Genomic DNA, 20318 nt, shown 5'->3' on the forward strand with positions numbered 1-20318 from the left:
ATCAATCTTAAATGTCACTTCAAATAAATTCCTTGAATCATGATAACATATGAAATATAAAAAAGGCACCTTGTTTTTATGGATTCTCATCTTAATTATATTGATTATTTACTATCATTACCGTATTGATAATGTAAAGGTTTATTTATATTGAAAATATATCACATATTACCCTTAAGATTAAAACGCTTAATACAACTATTATTAATATTAAGAATGAAATACAAATTCAGATCAAAATTCAAAATCAAATTCGTCATGAACTATTCATGTTAGAAGATAAAAATAAAGTTTCAAGTTTGTTAAAATCATTTTCAAATTTTAAACATTTTATTAAGTTGTGCTTCCAATATTGATATTTGCTTGTAATCGAAATACAATTACCAGAACTCTAGATCAATTGCTAAAGTAATTATATATCATAATTGTGATAATTCTCTTATAGGTTTAGGCCTTCAAAAACACAATTTCCTATTTATGTTAGCTTAGGGTGCTTAGAAAGCGATATTGAAAAGAGTTTACATTTTTATCAAGATGAAATCACTATATTAATAGTTAGATTATGTAAAAAAAACCATTTGTAATATAATATTTATTTAGCATACACCATTAAGTTATGATTATAATAGCAAAATATCTTTTTCCTTATGGGGTTATTACAAAATATCAAGGCACTATAATTGGTCATTAACCCAAATGTTTGGTGTAAAAAAATTTGAGGCTGTTATAATTGTTGAAGGTTGATTACAGTAATTTTAATAATTTATTTTTTTAAAATGCATATGAGATATATACACATAATTTAAATATAGTATAATATTAAGCACATAAACACATCTTGCTAAACCAATATTACCTATTCTGTTCATTGTTCATAAAGGTATTACAAATTTATCTGCCTATCTAATGTTTAAAATTGTTTAACATACCCATCTATTTCATTGCAGACTTTTATTCTGTATATTTATACCTGAACCCATTTTCTTCTACATTTTTCTTTCTAGACTATTTAGATAGTCTTGGTGTTCCAGATTATTGTTAAGAATAGATGAATGTTTGGTAGCCAATGACTTAAGGTAATCGAATTCTGAATCAACTTCTGTCGTTTCAAATTTTATTAATTCGTTCGTGTAAGGCAACAGAGAGGTAGCGTGTTGACATAAAATTGCACAGGAGTAATATTTTTGATTCCATATATTCATTTACTATGTTTATAGATTGAAATTGAGGATCCAAAAGTGCTCCTAACTACTAAGTATAAATAATTAATCAAAGGGAAATAATATAAAAAAACTCATTTATTAATTTTAAAATACTACCTGAAGATTGGTTATTGGAAATCTATTATCAAATTTAGTAAGCATATTTTGTCTAAGGGATGCTATGGGAGGACTATATTCTTTTATGATTAAATGATTTATAATTTTACTAAATAAATTCTTTTTGGGATTCAAGAGTTTTTTTTGAAGGTTTTAAGAAATTTAAAAGCTCATGCCAAGTCCCATTTGGAGTTAGATAATTTGAGATCCAGTTTCTCCATTCTAATTAATGGAATTTTTGTTTTTGCCACTCACACTTTCCAGTATTATTTAAATACTATGCCAACATGTAGACAAATTTATTTTAAGGTTTTATGTTTTTTTCTCATATGAATTTTGATTTGCACTATCATCATCTAACCCAAAACGATCTTCATAAAAAGGATCATTATCATCAAAATCTAAAATATCCGATGTAAATGATATAGATTCAAAACATTTCCTATTTTCGATATCTTTTATATTTTCAAAATCAGCGGTTTTAAGATAACTAATTTCTCTCACTTTTTTAATGAGATTTTCTATTTAATTAACTTTTTTTATTCCATCAACTGTCACTAGATTATGTATCCATCCCCCAAACATAAATGATGGTCATATTCTCCTAGACAAACACTTTTCTATACATTGGGTCCTACATCCGTAATCATTTGAATTTTCTTGGACCTTAAGTCAAATTATTTTCAACTTTTTCTATACTGGAAAGAATAGTTTCATCAGTATGTTTTTGAGTGACATGATGTGTCACCAATGTATAAAATACAATATTAAAATTATTATTATTTCGTTAAATGTAAAGGTAATATAATTTCGCCTATGGTCCTGATATCAAAAGTTATAGCACAAAATTTTGGACCTATATTAATTTGTTGACATATATATGTTGTTTTCATTGATAAATAAATACACATCATCTAATCCACTCCTGATGTGTTATTTTATCTGGTAAATCTTTTGTATCTGAAATAATGCCATATTTCTACATAAAAAGTTAATAATAAAATCATAATGCTTTGAAAAATTCTAAATGTGATATTAGATCAGTTTTATTTAAATATTCTATTATAAAATAATTAGATATTTTAACAGTTAAAATAAAAATTAAGATTGCACTATAAAAAATTATAATTAATTTACAAATAACCTTTAGAAAATCTTGCATTCCAATATTATTTATAGAATAGAATGACATTAAATCCTTGCAACACTTGAGAACATAATTTCTTACCAGAATTTATTTTATATCTTTTATTGGGTCAGATGTATCATTTACAAAGGTTTAAAAAATAATTTAAAAAAATTCATAAATATTTTAAAACTAATTAAAAAATTTACTTATGAAAATATATAATTATTTTCATCCTTACCATCTTTATCAAGTACTATTTGCAAGCATATATTGCAAAAGACTTTATCTGCATTAAAACTGGTTCTCTTATTATTTATGCCATTAATATTAAGAATCAAAAATATTTCCATGCAAAAGAAGGTTTTGCTTGTGAGGATATATTGGATTTTATTACAGGGTATTGCAATGCTGCATCCATTATATTTGTTTTAGTCCTGCTATGTTTATATATGAATGATAAAATAAATCATTAATTAAAATTTTTTATGATAAAAAATAAATTTTATATGATAAGTTGTAGATTGCATAAAGAAAACATTGTATTACTCTATATAATACTTGATGGTCTTATATAAAAGATTTTTAACATCAAAAATTTAAAGAATAAAATATATAATAGTATTTCATTATCTTTTCTGTAAATTACTAGCCTAATAATATATCATCCTGTTACAAATCAAATGTTTTATAGCAAATAATATTTATTAATAATTTTAAAAAATAAAATCGCATTTGTTAATAATTTAAAAAATATTTAATATTATTTTTCTTCTAATTACAAAAAAATATGTATCACGCCGCCGAATTTTTACATCGGTGGCGGTGTGTTATATGCCGAGACTTTTTTGGCGGCGGTGTCGCCTGGTCAAAAATCACCGGCGGCGCACAGGTCTAGTTAAAGGTTATTTTATGAATATAAAATTATATAAATTATTTTTAATGATAAATCTATTATTTATATGATAACATTTTACACAATAAATATAAATAATATAAAAATTATATTATGAAATTTAAATAAATTTTTCAAAAAAAGATTCCATTTTATCGGATCGGTTTGGGAAATTTTATAATAAAGGCCGATAACCGATATTTTAAAAGGAAGAAATATCAGCCCGATCCGATAAAAATATCAGTATATCTCTATTTATAATTAATGCTATATTTAGCAAGAATTATTAATTATTACTCTGAGTAATTCCATGACATATCTACTGAAATAACGCTATTTTAGATGACCCTTTTTAAAATGAATTATCGGCATATTAGCTATACAGTGTATGTTTTATAATCAAGATTTTAAAGCTCTAGCCCAAATATATTTTAAGTTATGAGCTTTCAAAGTCCAATGATAGCCTTTTATTTTAACGAATCTCAAAATATTTACCACTGAAAACACATTTATCATTAAGAAAATAACAAAATTATTGTAGAAATATTTTCAGTGACATTGTATTTTGGGTAAAACACACAATATGCATTTTGAGAAACCTGATTTGAAACGAAAAGCAGGGATTAATGTTGATTTGTCATGGAATTCACCTTGGGAATTTTTTTAAATCTTATTCTATTTTTTATTTATTAATTGAATTTCCGGAGGAGACAATTAATGGTACTTCCAGTAGCCTACAGGATACCATTGTTATATCTCCAAATGGTAACCATATCTTTTCTGAAATTATATTTAAAAAAATGAAGCGAATCTAAAAATGTTTGATATTGTTTTTGTAAAATCGTATCTAACCACTAAAAATCCTCATATATACATGTTACAAATCCTCTGATTTCGTTAAAGATTATTATCCTTATCTACATATATAATATGAATATTATGACTATCAGCTTTTGAATATTTGTCTTAATTTTATTCAAACCTGGAAATATCTTGTGTATTTTTAGAGCCATGAATTGTGCAAGCTTGACTGAATCTTTCACGCGATTTATATTTTCTTCATTTAGTCACATATGTAAAATTAATTGCTAACATCGTTTCCTAGCAAAATTATATCGATTTTTAATTTAATCCTTAGCGAAATCAAAGGATTTGTTACATCTATTATATCATGATTTTTGGTGGTTAGAAAAAAATAAAATTTCCAAAGAACAATTCCGGAAAAAATATGGTTGCCTCAAAGAAATAATACTGTAACAGCTAGCGTATTACTCATAAATTTTCCACTGAGGAAATTCTATTAAACACAAAATGGAATAATATAGAAATAAGGCTTTTTCCCAATATATATTTTTTTATTTAATATAACCTAAAGATTTTTATTACATAATATTATTTATTTTTTAGATTAGCTTCTAAATAATAACGAAAGACAATATTATTTATTGTCCTTGCCTCAGAAAATCTAGTTGGCTAGCCCTCTATGATTGATTTTTTTTGAATTCATAAAATTATAAAAAACTAAATAATATTAAATTCTTATTTTCTACACTAATATTTTTACCTAAAATTTATATAATATTAGTAATAAACATATTACTTCTCAAAATATTTTTTATCTAGTAATTTGAGATTATAAAAACCAAGATTACACTCTTATTCGACTTTAAAGACCCATAACTCCTTTTCTATAAGCGAGAGCTTTAAATATTTGATTTATATAAAATTTATACAATTTTTACCCATTTTTAAAATGGTCATCCGAAAACTGAGTGTTCTTATTTATTTTTTTGCTTGGATCAACACTACCACATATGGTTATAATAAAAATCATCGTAATCAAAAAGCTTTCGGAGGCCTAGGCCTATATGCATAAATCCCTAATCCAATAGTTCTGGGTTCGAATCCAACAAGGACTATATTTTTCTTCTGTAGCCACTAGGTGGTGCCGTTCTATGGGAATCGTAGGGGATATTTTGTTCTAAATATGGTCGTCTAAGTCCCCTCTGGAATACAATGTGTGTCGACAGTTAGGGCAAATGAAAAATTATATATTACTAACAGACTAAAGGCTCAAGGGCTAATAAGCAGGTATTGGAATTGTTGGAAAAGCATTTGTCAAAAATAGTATCACCGGATAGCCTTGGTTGTTATACCAAAAGGATTGCAATTTCATTTAAAAGCCCAAAGAATCACAGGGCCCACTTTAATCCTTCAAAATATCAGTGGCTTCTATGCAAGGGAAATAAAAGTACTAATCCCAGTTTTATGAGGTGAAAATCTGTACGACGGAGTATATCAAAAAATGTTAAACGAGTGCCGAGAAGCTTACCCAATCCCAAAATTCGTAATATATTGCGTATTAGCCAAAATATAACGAGATAAAGCCAGCTGCTAAAGGCATCAAAAAAGTGGCGTGTGAAAAATGAGGGGTATCACCTTATTTTACTACAACTAATAATTGTTTTGCAATTTTTCACCAAAACTAAATTTTATATATATATAATTTTTTTACACAATTTTGATTTTACAAAAATAAAAGGTGAAAATTTTATCTGTTTATACAATTTATATTCTAGTTGACATACTGTATAGAACATAGAAATATCTCACAAATTTTTAAAAAATTGTCATGTTTATATAAATATAGAGAGTAGAAAAAAAGATGTATTATATAATTTTCATTTTAATTTATATAGCGTGCAATAAAGGGTCAAGTATTCCAGTTATTTTTGTTCGTGATTTATCTCTGTTGGTGGAATTTTATATTTTAAATTACTTGATAAATTTGATTTATAATGCAGATATATAAATCTATATTTCCAAATTAAATAAAATGTAAGGATTATAATTTTAAAATGAATTATAAATAAATTTAGGCATGTTTGTTATATAAAATTTGAAAGTATCAAAGTAATGCACTGCTTAGCTAATCTCTAAAAAAAAGAAGTGCGCTACTTTTAACACGCTACTTTAAAACTGGTAACCAGTAAAAAAATATAATTTTATTTTCGATCTTATTATTTTTATACAACAATATATTTTAATTATTTTTTTAAAGATGATTTTGACATTTCTCCAGACTTTTTTGAGTATTTTCATGCTACTTATTCACTTTTACAAATGGACCCTACAATATGGTGCATATCTTGCTGGAATGATAATGGACTTGCAAATTTAACCATCAATGATCCTGGTAAATTTTTAAACATTTATTGTATTCATATAATAGTTGTGTTTGGACAAATAAATGTTTTTAAAATTAACAAAAAATAATTCATTTACTTATTAATTTATATTAAAATTACTTATTGAATATTAATGTATTTTTCGAGTAATGAGGAGTATCAATTATAATAGTCTTTAAAATGTTGAGTAGTGAAGGTCAACTGTCCTGTATATCGGTCTTAGATTGGGACCAACTCGATGGGCCGAACAATCTTTTTTCAGAGGACCATGGTCTGGATCAGTTTTAATATTTTATGGCTTGGACTGGCCTTTTATTAATATTTAAGTTTGCTTTAATTTTCAATTCATAAATTTTTAAATTTTTTTTATGTATTTTTAATTTTATATAACTTTTCTAAAACTGAGATACTTTAGTATTTATGACTGTTTTTCTTTTTAGTTCATTTATTTTGCAATAATCTATGAAAACGAAAATTTTGTTAAAAAAAGAATTATACTTTTGAATTATAACTTTGTATTGTTAATTTGGTAACAAAAAATAAAGTATAAATTTTAATATAATAAAATATTCCGTTAAACAAAGAATAAATGGTTCATAAAAAATCTATTATCAATTTAGTTATTCTTTAATTACATTGTCTTATCATTGAAATCGCCATAATAGCTTAAGTCATTATCAAGTAGGACTGATAAAATTTTATTATTTTTTGGCTAATAATTTTATTTTAACAATTGACTAATCATATATTGTAAACTATTATAAAATTCATTTATTATTGCCTTCTAAGTGCAAAAGTACTTTTCAAATTTTTTTACAGATGACAATTTTAATTAGAAGGTTAAAAATTTATCCGTTTGCAATTACCCGATATTATTTAATCATATATGAATATAAAAGGACTATACCTTCACATTTCTCATTCAATATTTTAAAAATGACTCATTCTTTTCGCATTTAGAAAATTGCAAGGTATTGGATCATATTTAAAAAAAATGATCAAATCTTATAAAAAAACGTGTATCCGATATTTATTGGCGCAACTCTATTGTTAATAAATTTGTTTTCCCATTAACGTAAGTATAAAATAAAATATATAGCGTTCTTTTTAACTATGAATTTTATTAATCTCATTTATCAAAACAGCTTTATTACATAGATCTGATTTTTTCCCCGGTCTTGGGTGGCTTTTATCTGAAAAAATTTGGCACGAATTAAGGTCTAAATGGCCTGATGCTTTTTGGGATGACTGGATGCGAAGGCCGGATGTAAGACTAGGCAGAGTATGCATTAGACCAGAAATATCTAGGGTTTACACATTTGGGGTAGATGGAGTTAGTCGCGGACAATATTTTGAAGAACATTTGTCGAAAATAATGCTCAACATTAGGTAATATAATGACAAATAAAACTTGTATAATTTTGTTATCACGAGGTATACATATTTTCACCAGGTTAGAGAATTTCATGTTAACCAAGATATAGTATCAAATATTACTTAAATTATTTAAGTTTTTATACTTTATATTCATTATTTATAATTAATTTTAAATTAAAATACATAAATTACTAAAGAAGTCTTATAAAGATTATTTTTTAGAATGTAGCAATTTAAAGTGTGACTTTTACGTAATGTCAAAAATAGTGCTTATAGGAATTTTGAAGATTCATATGAAACTTATAAAATATTATCTGCAAATAATATCGATAATTATTATTCTATATATCAATCACAATTATGAAATCCCCGTTTTTTTACATCTTACTTACATCCCTTGGTCCTGGGTTTATTTAACTGGTAATTTTTTTTTGCGAATTTGTAAATGATGTTAGGCTTATTCTATGCCCTTTCTTAAGGGCTGCCAGCTTTAACATTGAAACCTAAATCATAAGTTCAATTCAACTCTCTGAAAATTTCAAATCTCAGCAGTTTGCTCCCGAAACAAACTGATTTTTGATCTAATCTTCACTAGCACGTTTAAATTTACACCTAGGCGCTAACATATTGACTATTCAAACATCCATTTATTTTCTCACAATCTTATCTAAATCTTTTAAAATTACTGCTCTTAGCATTATTTCAAAAAAGAAAGTTATGTTTGAAAAAAGGAACGCGTTACCATTACTCATTACCTTATGAAAAAATAACGCGTTATTTAAAAAAATGCAAAATTTTTTAATTTATTTTTTCCACCTATAGAGAATATAAATAATATATTATCACGATAAGTTCCTTTTCAATAATTTTTAATTTGTTTTTCAAAATTTTGACCAGATAAACAAGAACGCTGTTAAACACAGCTTTCGCTAGGCTAAACACGTTCAACTGGCGCAGATAATGGGAGGGTTGTATTATATATATAAAAATTTTAATTGGGGGGTATATATAAGAAATATTTAAAGAATTTTTATTTAAAAAAATTAGATCATTTCACGAATCTTCATTCAGATCCTCATCAATTTTTTTTTAAAACGATATCAGAATTTAATATGAATCAATATTTCTACCTTCATAAGGGCCAGGGCAAAGTTAAATCAAAGATTGACATATATTCTTTTATAATATTAAAGAATATAATAAACATACCTTGATTCTATTAATTTAATAATATAATTATATTATAATTTCGTTATATCGACAATTTATATCAAGGTAAGTTATGATAATAGTAAAAAATATAATATTAGTAAATCACAATAATATATAGTCATTAATTCTTGCTATTTTTTTATTGATTGAGATCTGATTAAATATTAAATTAATAAAATAAAAATTAAGAACTTTGGTGGCTAATCTGAATTAAAAATTCGACTTAAATTTATAAAAATATAGTATATATTAAAATATATTTCGTCTATATTTTTTAAGAAAAAATTTAAGCTAACGCTTTACGTTACCGTTACTCAAAAAAGAAAGCGTTACCTTGAAACAAGACAACGCTCTTTGCAACACTATTTAAAATCCATGATACACCTTTATCTTGTATCACATTTTTATAATCATAATTTGTTTTTATTTAATCAAAATTTACTTGTTTAATTTCAAAAGGAAACATTAATTTTTTACTTGAGATATTACTAAATTCTATCCTAAATTAGTTTCCTTTTGAATAAATCTATATCAATTTATGGATAATTCCATACCAAATCGATAACTTTTCGGCCCGACCTTTTTAATTTCGTAAAAATTTTGCATACTGAGAGAATAACATTAGAAAGCATCGAATCCAAAATTTTAGCCTCCTAGTGCTCATAGTTCCAGAGATATCATCAATAGTCAAAAGTGCCAAAAATGACCTTTTTCCGAAAAATACGATTTTAAAAAATTGAGAATTAAAAAAATAATGATTTTAAATATATAAGTTATATGCCATTTTGTAAATCTATTAAAGGCCTTTTATTAAATATTAAGGATTTTTTTGAAATAATATTGTTGCGGTTTATATTTACGTTATAAATTTTAAACATAAAAACTCCAGGTGTTTCGCTTTTCAAATTTTTTTGAATTTAATATTTTCTTATTCTCTAACCTTATATCTATTCATAAAAAATATTTAAACTTGGGACAACCATGGGTTTTTTAGTTATTGGTATTTAAAAAATAAATATTTTTTCGATGGCGCTCCTTTATAAAATAACGTGTTAGATAATTATTTTTTTAAACTTTTTTCTATTTTTAAACATAGCGAGATTCTATCATTAATATCATGAAATGAGATTATTTAGCTGCGGTTATAATCATTTTTTTTCTTATAAAAAATTTTAATTTTCGAAAATTTTGTAGATATAATAGATAAATTAAAATTCATGAAAGATATTACCTATTTTCGGTTTTTCATTAAATTTAGTTTTTTTGACACCATGATAATTTCGTGTTGCGATAAATTATATTTACGCCTAGTAGCCGTTGATAGGCTAACTATTGTTAAAATATTATTTTTTGGTATGAAAAGGATATCTTGTGCAGCTGGATAAACAAAAGAATTTGCTGGTCCTTTAGGGTGAAGAAAATTAATTTTTACTTCATCTCTAATTACACTCACTTCTTGTACAAATCCTAACCACCAATCGTTTTCATATGCACATGTTACATATCCTCTAATCTCATCGATTAATTGATCGTCTGCGAATTAGAATATAGTTTAGTTAAACAATTATTCGCCTTAAAATGATTATATAATTTTTCAAATTATTAAGAACTAACCTTTTTTGAGCTTTCGCTCGTTCCCCCTTTTCAATGCTAGACTATGCAATCTTTTTTTAACTTCATCACTGCAGATTTTTTTTTAACAATATCAACTGTTTTTTGATTGAGATATTTTTGCAGGCTTTCGAGTTGGAGTTGAAAGAATTTCCTTTTCTTCTAAAACGATTTTGGAATTATATGCCATATGATTATGTGGCGTTGAATCTCGTTTTTATTTTATTTGCGCTCCAATTAGGAGGCAGAATGGTCAACAATTGATATTTTTTTTATTTTTAGATAAATTAGGATATTGTAATTTCATATTATTGAGTAATATCATTATTATCTTTTATATTCAATTCTGGATTGTTAATTATTATATCTGAAATAAGCTTTTTATATTTTCGCTATCCTTTTTTTTGGATAATTTTTTTCGGTTAGTTTTTTTTCTCAATAGGAGATATTCCAATTTCGTTTAAGTTATATTGATTGTATCTATTGATGTTGATGCTGTGTTGATATTATTTACATATTAGCTATCAGAATATTTATATTTTCAATATTTTTTTGTGATAACCGTTTAGGATATTGTGTCATCCACGTCATGACTTTACGCGGGTTCTTTTTATAATTAAAGTGTTTAGATTCTTTAAAAGGAATTTATATTTATACATTATAAATAATTTTAAAAAGAAAAATAATTAATATCAAAATATTTGTAAAATAAAAATTAATTAATATTGGGGCAGGTGAGAACTTGCTTTTATCTTTCAACAATTAATTATCATATTTTCTTGTAGGAGATATCAGAATCTTAACTATCTTTTTAGGAAATTTAATCATTTATTATAAAAACAACTAATTTTTACAAGTTATCAATATAATAATAATAAATAAGCCTATCAAACGATCTATATATAATATTTTTTAATGATAGTAATGCTGAAAAATCTTATTATTTATGTTTAAAAATGAAAAAAAGTTTAAAAAAATAATAATCTTAACAAAACACGTTATTTTATAAATGAGCCCTATCTATTTTTGAAGAAAATATTTATTTTTTGATTTTTTAAATCGTAATAACTAAAAAACCCATGGCTGTCCCGAGTTTAAATTTTTTCTATGAATAGATACAAAAAAATTTGGAAAGCGAAACACGAGGAGTTTTCATGTTTAAAATTTATAACGTAAATAAAAACCGCAACAATATTATTTCAAAAAAATCCTTAATATTTAATAAAAGGTCTTAATTAGAGTTGCATAATGACATATAACTTATATTTTTAAAATCATTATTTTTTAACTTATCTCCATTTTAAAAATCGTATTTTTCGAAAAAAGGTCATTTTTGGCACTTTTGACTATTGATATCTCTGAAACTATGAGTACTAGGAGGCTAAAATTGTGGATTCGATGCTTTCTAATGATATTCTATCAGCATAAAAATTTTTATACAAATTTTAAAGGTCGGGCCGAAAAGTTATCGATTTGGTATGGAATTACCTTTATAGGTGTTCTAAAATTATGTAAAATATTGGTTATATATTACAATTACGGTCATTCTGGATGTTTTATAATACCTAAAAGTTCTAAAAAACAATATTAAAATAAAAATACATTGTCTTTTCAGGATATTTCTATCACTAAAAAGTCTCAAAAACCAACATGTAAATATCAATTTAATAATACATAAGCTTTATAATTAAATTAACTACTTTCGATAATAATAGAAGTTATTAAAACCAGAAAAACTAATTACGAAATATATATTTTTTTAAATCAAATGAAAGAAGGAAAGAAAACGAATGGATATAAAATTAAACCAAAATTGGATAAAATTATTCCTTGCATCAATTCATTCTGAGGTTGTCAAAAAATATATAAAAAATTTTCTTTCAATTTGGTCAATATGCTCTCTTTTTGAACCCAAACATATCTGAGGTCATTAATTCCAATAATATCCTTTATTATTTTTAATACCATGTTTAGTCCTCGATCAATAAGTTGACTTTTCTAAATTGATATTTCATTTTTTAGATTCGTACACTTTAAGCAAATGACCAATTCATTAATGGGACTACTTAAGGTAAACCTACAATATCGAAAAAAGTACAATTTATAAAAATTATCCTATGCAGCTGATTTAGCAAAAATCCTAATGACATGCCTCTAAAATAATAAATAATGAAACTTATAGGAATGAGTTGTTTTTTTTTAAAAAAATGTTATTTTTTATTAATCATGTAAAATATTTGAATTTCATATTATGTACTGAATAAGATATCCAATTTGAATTATTCGATTTTAAAAAAACGAATACTGATTTATTAGATTTTTAGAGGCGTTAACTAGAAGAATTATTTATACCTTTACACCTGAAAGAAATTATTTGTCCAACCATGGCCGAGTTTATTTGGAGATGAGTAATTAATATTTTTACAAAATTGTAATATCAGGCATCGCCATTTCTATAATTAGGCTCGACTGGATCCAAAAAATAATTTTAAAATTGGCCCCATTTGGTTAGTTATATTTTTTTTATTTAGGATAATGATAATGGAGTTAGTCCTCTTGCTAAACTTTATTTTTGATACCCAAGGATGCAGCCACCCGTTTAGGTTTAGAAAACAACCCGATTTGAATCTAGAACTATATGATCCTGATACACCCATTGAACTGATTCGGACACAGACGCTACTGGAAAACCAAAAATGCTATATAATTACAATCGCTTGTTAAAAAATAATATATTTAACAATTTTAAATTTAGAAAAATTATGATCCAAAATTCCTAAATGATGTTTATAATGAATCTGAAACAATTACGTTAGCAAGTTTACTTCGCAAACACCCACTTGAATTAGGTCGAGAGCCTCTAAACCAACGCTTAAAGGATAATCGTTTAATTAAACCCAGCTACAAAATTATTTATCATAATCAATTGCATTTTGAAAAATTAACAAAAACTTTAGGACTTATGTCAGATTATAGGGTATGTATTTTGAAAATTTTAAATTCCACAATATTTATATTAAGTTCTTTAAAAATAAGCCGATTTTAATAAATCTCAAGATTTTGCCAAAAATGTACATTTACTTTTCATCATTTTGTGAAATATCGGAAATTTTTAACACTAGTTAAAAGTAAATTTGTTCAATTTACAATTTTTTAGAAGTGCATATTAATTTGTTTTTATAATCTGTCTAATATGCTCCTTGTTAAACGGCTCAAATTTTAAAAATGGCTAACCCAAACCCAAAATTTTAGCTAAAAATAGAGATTTCCCTCATATTGAATAAATATTAATGAAATCTAAAAGCTTGCGAAATATTATTTTAGTGAAAATCTTAATATAAAGTCAACTAAATCGAGCCGTTTATATGATTATCACTAAATTATATTTTAAAAAATGATTTTGGAAATTTAAAAATATTTACTGTATTAATAGGGTGGCGTTTCAAGAACTTCCTATTTAGGTATAGTATCGTTTGTTCATAGAGGGCATAAATTACATTTGATTCCAATGATGCAAAGCATATTATATGAATAAAATATAAACTCTTTGTTAAAATAATCGATTTTTATTATAAATTATATATTCATTTATACATATGTTATTATTTTTTAAATTGGGTGCAAAATAAATTAAATAAACCATTATTGTAAAATAAATTATTTCTTAATTTTTAACTTTCCTTTGCAATATTTATTTTCTAAACTTTGAAATAAATCATTCATGTCATGTTCCCTTGTTTTTTGTCTTTGATTTATCAATGCTACCAACGATTCGGATTTTAAATTATCTAGACCCAATTTTTTGCCATAAGCTTCTGCTTCTTTAGCCTCTTTTTTGGCCTATATTTTTTTGATGTCAAATATAATATGTCTAAATTAAACTACCTTTCTTTTCCTTTTAGATTTTTTGGAAGGGGTTTCATATTTATAAACTTTGTAGCAAGTTAAATTTTTATTGGCTATTTCTTCATCAATTATAGCCCTAAATCTTGTTTCATCATTGTCATCTGTAGCTTTTGCACACATAACATTTTCCAAAATACATTGCATTTCTCCTTTACATTTTTTGTAAGCATCTATTACATCCAATCGTTCTTGTTCAGAGCCTGTTATAAAATATATGGTAATCATTGACAGATCTCAGTAAAGTTTAAGGAATTAAAAAAGGAATATGTACCTTTTTATACCACTATCATTATTTTATAAATATAAGGGAGATAAGCTCGATTAAAAATAAAAATGGGGATAAAATCTTTTATAAAATAAATTTTTTAAAAATGTGTCCAAAGCATCAAAAAAATTTAATTTGTAAACTTTTAAGAGATTATTTATCATTAGATTTGCTTTTTGAAACCATGTTTAGGTCACAATCTAAACAAAAAATAGTTAACAAACACTAACAAATTACAATAATAAATAACTAGACCATTATACAGTTAGAAGCTAAAATCTAATGAAATCATAATTTTTAATTATTGTCCTGAATAGAATTAAAGATAAAATTAATATTAATAAATAAAAATTGACCTCATAATATTTTAAAAATCAATCAGTTGTTAAATCATGTTAGATAAAATCCCACTATGAATCTAGCATATGTTTTAAACTATTTAGATTATTAAATTAGACTGAAATACCCAATCATCAAAGTATCATTAGTGTTAGCTTATATTTCATGAAATACATATTGTCAGATTTATGTGGAGGTGAATATATCATAATTTAAAATATATGAATTTTATTTATATTATGAACAAAAAAATTGTATCTGAATTTCCTTCAAATTTAGAGGTTTACAGATCTGTTCTTAAGATACTTTGCATATTTATCTTATAAAATAAAAATTTGTAAGATTTACCTTGAAAATTTACTTCAAATTTTTTAATATCATCTAAAGAGATTTTTTTAAAGAGTTGCCTCCAATAAGAGATCCAATCTTCATCTTTACTAAAACTTATATTTTCATCATTTAATATACCTATAAAAATTATACAAATTCAATATTCACGCTAAAAATTTACCAGTTTCATCATATATTTTTCTTTTTTCTGTATCACTTAATATTGAATATATTTTTGATAATATTTGAAATTTGGATGTAGCTTTTTGGGATGACCTTATATCACTTATTTTATCTGGGTGGTATTTTAGTGACAATTGATAGTAAGCTTTTTTAACTATGATTTTTAAATACTATATAGAGGTAAAAAAAAATTACTTTCATTTGGCTTAGACTTTTTATTAATCTCAAAAATTTTATATAGATCAAGTGAACCAAATAAAAGTTTACATTGATTTTCTAGATCACTCATATCGCAAATTACGCGGGATAAAGCTACTGTGGTCAATATATAGCAGACATTGCATAATCCATTTTTATTATTTAAAATTAAAATTTTTTAAGGTCAATATATAGCAGTCATTGCATAATTCATTTTCATTATTTAAAACTTTTTTAAGCTTTGTTATGACAAATCTGTAAGCACAAATTCCATCCAATAATCTTATTATACATGAAACTATTTTTCTTAAAAATAGATTTCATAAAATATTAATTTAATAATTATATAGAAAACAGGGTATAGACACGGAAGAATTCGGTTGACTCTGAACCTCCTTACCCCCTCCCCCCCCCCCATTTCATTAAAAAAATTTTTTTTATAAATATTTATTATCGTAGACCATGAGTATGTAGATGGAAAATATGTTTAGGTAAAAAAATCTCATACTTTTATATTTACTTTTAGAAGAAAATATACTTTCATTTCTTTTAAATTGATAAACCACCTTCCTAATTTATTGTATAGATAAAATAAGAAATTTCTTCATCTATTTATTAAAGTGTATAAAAAAATTTACGAATAAACAATACTATAAATACATTTCATATAAATCAAAAGGGTTATAGATTATCAGAGTTATTAAAGTATCTTGATATTATATTACGTCTGCTAAATACACACTTATAAAAAGACGTATTTTGATATACTTTTTAAACTTTTTCATATTGAAAATAAAAATATTTTAATGCAAAATTCATTTTATTTCATATGGGCATATAATTTAAATAAATATATATATTAAAATATATTAAAACTAATGTAATAAAAAAGATATGTAATATAATATTAAAGTTTTTATATATAAAAAATATATAAATATTCATTATATTTTAGCCCCCCCCCCCCCCCCCCCCAATTTAAATCTATAGATATCAGTTCAAGGTTGTGATGGATATTTTTATAATGTAAATTAATTTAAAAAACAATACCATTGATGCACAAAATTATTTTAATAGATATTCCTCTGACTTTTAATAAGTAAATAATAAGATTAGTGTAAAAAATTTTTCGTGCTTTAAGTATGTTTGTGTTCGAAAACAACAGAGAACCTTGTACATAGGCGTAGCCAGGATTTTTCTAAGGGAGGGGGGGAATTAAAAATTTTCTGGGGCTTTGCCCCCAGATCCTATTTGAGGCTAGCCTTTGGCCCGCTTTTACCCGGCCTTCGGTCGGGTTACCTTAGTCATAAAATATTTTTACAAGAGAGGAGGTTATTTTTGATAAAAAAAATAAGTCTAAAACAAATATGAAATATATTTTTATTAGTTTATATAAAATATAATAAATCACTTGTATATACATTAATATAAAAGCATGGTAATAATTTATTCCACAACCACAAGTATAAGAAATTTATTTATAAAAAGTAAGTAGACATATAGTTGATATCAGCGTCTACATAGCTGATGGGGGGGGGGGGGGTGAAGGGGTAGGAGACAAATGCCTCCAAAATATATTGGCATTTTTGGGGGTTGATATTGACATTTAGGGGGTAGGAATTAATATTTTGAGGGTAGGTATTAATATTTTTGGGAGGTAATTTTTGTTTTGAATTATAATCTTTTTAAATCCATTAATTGATACGATTATGATGGTTATCGTTGATTTTCTAACAAATGTCAATTAAAGTAAAGATATTTGTTAATTAATAAATAATATAAACTTTCTTTGTGCCATTTTCATTTACCATTTTATCCAGTTAATATTTACACATTTCCTATTTGGTACTTTTCTTAGAGGTTAATATATTTATATTATGTTTTTAATAAATTTATAGATTTTTTTTAGCAGGATAAAGTTTGGAGGTAATTTTTTTAGTCATGCTTAAAAACATATACCAACAAGCAAAGAATAATAAAAAACATAATATGTAAAAAATAATTAATTATTCCATTCTAGATGCCTAACAGAACCTTATTTAAAGTGAAATGTGATTATATTAATTGTAAAACTTCTTAAATAAGAAGTGACAAGATACATGAACATTTTAAACATAAACATCCTCATGTAAAGCTAGCTGATATGAAATTTACAAAGGTAGCCATCAAACGAGATAATAATAATTGAGTATCCTTAAATTGTGATATTCCATATAATATCACAAATGGAGTTGAAACCCAGTTGCAAAAAAAGACAATAACATCTTACTTCCGAAAAGTAATATTTTTTATTTCTTATTGTAACTAAAGACAATAAATATTATTGAAAATAAACCTTAAATTTGTGAATTAATAGAAACTGATTTTTTTCACAGTATATTAATATTAAAATAGGCAGGGTATAGAGAAAATAAATTATATATTTTATTATTAAATATTTTTTTAACTGTTTATCACACTATTTTTAGATCTATATAACTTTATAAAGTTCAATTTAACAATATGAATAGGTTTATAATAATAATTTAAAACTAAAGTATTAAAAAAACTTATTAAGTTATTATAATGTAGTAGAATTTTTAATTTAAATCTTTACATATTTAATTGAATTAAGATTTCAAAGTTCTTTTACTTTTTTTTATATAAATTTTATCCTTAAAATATGAATTGGATTCAGCTATTTTCAAAATTTTATCTGTGAATTTCATCCCCTTTATTTACATTATGTGTTATATTAGGTATGTTTATATTATTATCATTGTTTAATTTAGCTATTAGAATTTCTTTAGATAATATACTTTCATCATGAATTTCACAATTTTTATACTAATTTTTCTATTGATACGATTACTATTGTTTTTACAATCATAATATTCTTTTATGATTTCTTCAGGTGATCGCAGTTTTATATTAATCTGCATCTATCATGCCTATGAATCTTTCAAGTATATTTTCAAAATGTTTTAACATGATCTTCCTAACAAAGACATTTTATTAATGTTTATGATTAACGCGTTCAAAATTTGAGGATTCCCTTTGTATTCTACATTCACTTGTGCTGTACCTATCACTTATATCGTCTTGCCATTGTAACCTGATAACTTTATGTTAAACTTCATAATATTTATAATGCCTGTTTTCTCAATCATGTATTCTTGTAGAATTAAAACATTTATTAAAAACTTAATTATAATGTAGATAAGAAAAAAATTACCATTTGGCTAAAATTTTAAAAAATATAGTTTTCATAAGGAAACAAATTATAACCTCTCTTAATTTATAGAAAATCTCAGTTATTGAAGATTCACAAATTGTATTATCTCCTCATTCAATCCCCAGTTCCAGTGAGGCGCTTACTTTGCATGATGAGGTATTTAATTTAAATACGAATTATATGATAACTTTTGAAGAAACTAAATTATGATTATTAGGATATTTAAATATTTCCAACATTTATTAAAAACTTAATTATAATGTAGCTAAGAATAAAATAACCATTTGGCTAAAATTTTATTAAAACATAGTTTTTCATAATTAAACAAATTATACTCTTTATTTATAGCAAATCTCCATTATTGAAGATTCACAAATTGTATTATTTTCTCATCCAATCCCCGGTTCCAGTAAGGCGCTTACTTTGCATGAGGTATTTAATTTAAATAAAATTTATATAATAACTTTTGGAGGGAATAAATTATGAGGATATTCAAAGTCCAAGTCTTATTCAGCTATACAAAAAGAAGCAACCAAATAACCCATTTCACTTCATATTATTTAGGATGACAAATATTTTGATTAATTTCATAATTGCTGTAGGCCCATGTCAGCCATGTACAAATAAATTTTAATATCCTGTTACTCACAAGAGGTTTTAAATAATATATAATTTTCATTAATTTTTACCCATCCGTTATTTCTATACCAGTATTTATTTATTTTTTTACTTTTTAAATAGGAGCATGAATAATATAGATGATTCTCCCAACCTCAGAAATTGGCTATCCTATAGCACTACTTTAAACAAAGTATTTTGTCTAGTAATATAGCCTTTTGGGGTTCTAATTCGAATGAAGGTAATTTTATGTGCCTCATAAAATTAATGGCAAAAAGGGTCCAACTTTACGTGCATACATGGATAACAACAAAAAATTGCGGAGAAAAAAATCAGATAAAATTTCGAGATCTTATATAAATTTGAAATCATATAGCCACGTGAAAAAAATAACTGGAATTATTAAGATAAAAATAACAAAAAGCATTTTTCAAAAAATTAAAGAGAATCATGCCTATAGCATCATATCAGATGAAACATATGATGTTAAAAAAGAATGCATAGCTTTGCTTGTACAGTTTATAGAAGATGATCTGC

General features: G+C 24.7%; 2 protein-coding genes and 1 long non-coding RNA gene across 4 annotated transcripts; 2 read left to right on the forward strand and 1 right to left on the reverse strand.

Annotated features, from left to right (window-relative positions):
• On the forward strand, window positions 1-14363 carry LOC135929373 (alpha-1,3-mannosyl-glycoprotein 2-beta-N-acetylglucosaminyltransferase-like). 2 transcript variants are annotated; one of them, XM_065465917.1, is made up of 10 exons: window positions 1-139; window positions 180-297; window positions 339-408; window positions 446-554; window positions 601-739; window positions 6402-6536; window positions 7674-7917; window positions 12751-12799; window positions 13484-13705; window positions 14162-14363. In XM_065465917.1, the coding sequence occupies exons 1-10, from the start codon at window positions 50-52 to the stop codon at window positions 14261-14263; spliced, it is 1278 nt and encodes a 425-aa protein (XP_065321989.1). In that variant the 5' UTR covers window positions 1-49; the 3' UTR covers window positions 14264-14363. The 2 variants fall into 2 exon arrangements, with proteins under 2 accessions (XP_065321989.1, XP_065321990.1); XM_065465918.1 differs by having other exon boundaries at window positions 37-139; window positions 216-297.
• LOC135929374 (dnaJ homolog subfamily C member 9-like) lies at window positions 14334-16071 on the reverse strand. Its single transcript, XM_065465920.1, has 5 exons — window positions 15947-16071; window positions 15750-15905; window positions 15587-15706; window positions 14614-14834; window positions 14334-14568 (listed from the first exon to the last, which is right to left on the reverse strand). Exons 1-5 carry the CDS (start codon window positions 16038-16040, stop codon window positions 14386-14388), a joined length of 774 nt encoding a protein of 257 aa, XP_065321992.1. The 5' UTR covers window positions 16041-16071; the 3' UTR covers window positions 14334-14385.
• A 3134-nt stretch (window positions 16072-19205) lies between these two features.
• LOC135929329 (uncharacterized) lies at window positions 19206-19729 on the forward strand. Its single transcript, XR_010572561.1, has 3 exons — window positions 19206-19319; window positions 19512-19595; window positions 19636-19729. It is a non-coding gene; the product is annotated as an uncharacterized LOC135929329 (long non-coding RNA).
• Window positions 19730-20318: the final 589 nt, after the last annotated feature.

This window comes from Gordionus sp. m RMFG-2023, chromosome 5, assembly GCF_954871325.1.
Source record: "Gordionus sp. m RMFG-2023 chromosome 5, tfGorSpeb1-WG-v2, whole genome shotgun sequence".
In the NCBI taxonomy this organism is placed as follows: Eukaryota; Metazoa; Nematomorpha; class Gordioida; order Chordodea; family Parachordodidae; genus Gordionus; species Gordionus sp. m RMFG-2023.

What these genes read in the sequence shown, in the direction of transcription:
- LOC135929373 (XM_065465917.1), top strand. Translation starts at nt 50, where the DNA reads ATGAAATATAAAAAAGGCACCTTGTTTTTATGGATTCTCATCTTAATT. An exon ending in AAAATAATGCTCAACATTAG is followed by an intron (nt 7,918 to 12,750) that starts GTAATATAATGA and finishes TTCATTTTTTAG; the next exon opens with ATTCGTACACTTTAAGCAAA. An exon ending in CATTAATGGGACTACTTAAG is followed by an intron (nt 12,800 to 13,483) that starts GTAAACCTACAA and finishes TTTTAAATTTAG; the next exon opens with AAAAATTATGATCCAAAATT.
- LOC135929374 (XM_065465920.1), bottom strand. Translation starts at nt 16,040, where the DNA reads ATGAGTGATCTAGAAAATCAATGTAAACTTTTATTTGGTTCACTTGAT. An exon ending in AAAGTCTAAGCCAAATGAAA is followed by an intron (nt 15,906 to 15,946) that starts GTAATTTTTTTT and finishes TAAAAATCATAG; the next exon opens with TTAAAAAAGCTTACTATCAA. An exon ending in AAAAATATATGATGAAACTG is followed by an intron (nt 15,707 to 15,749) that starts GTAAATTTTTAG and finishes TAATTTTTATAG; the next exon opens with GTATATTAAATGATGAAAAT.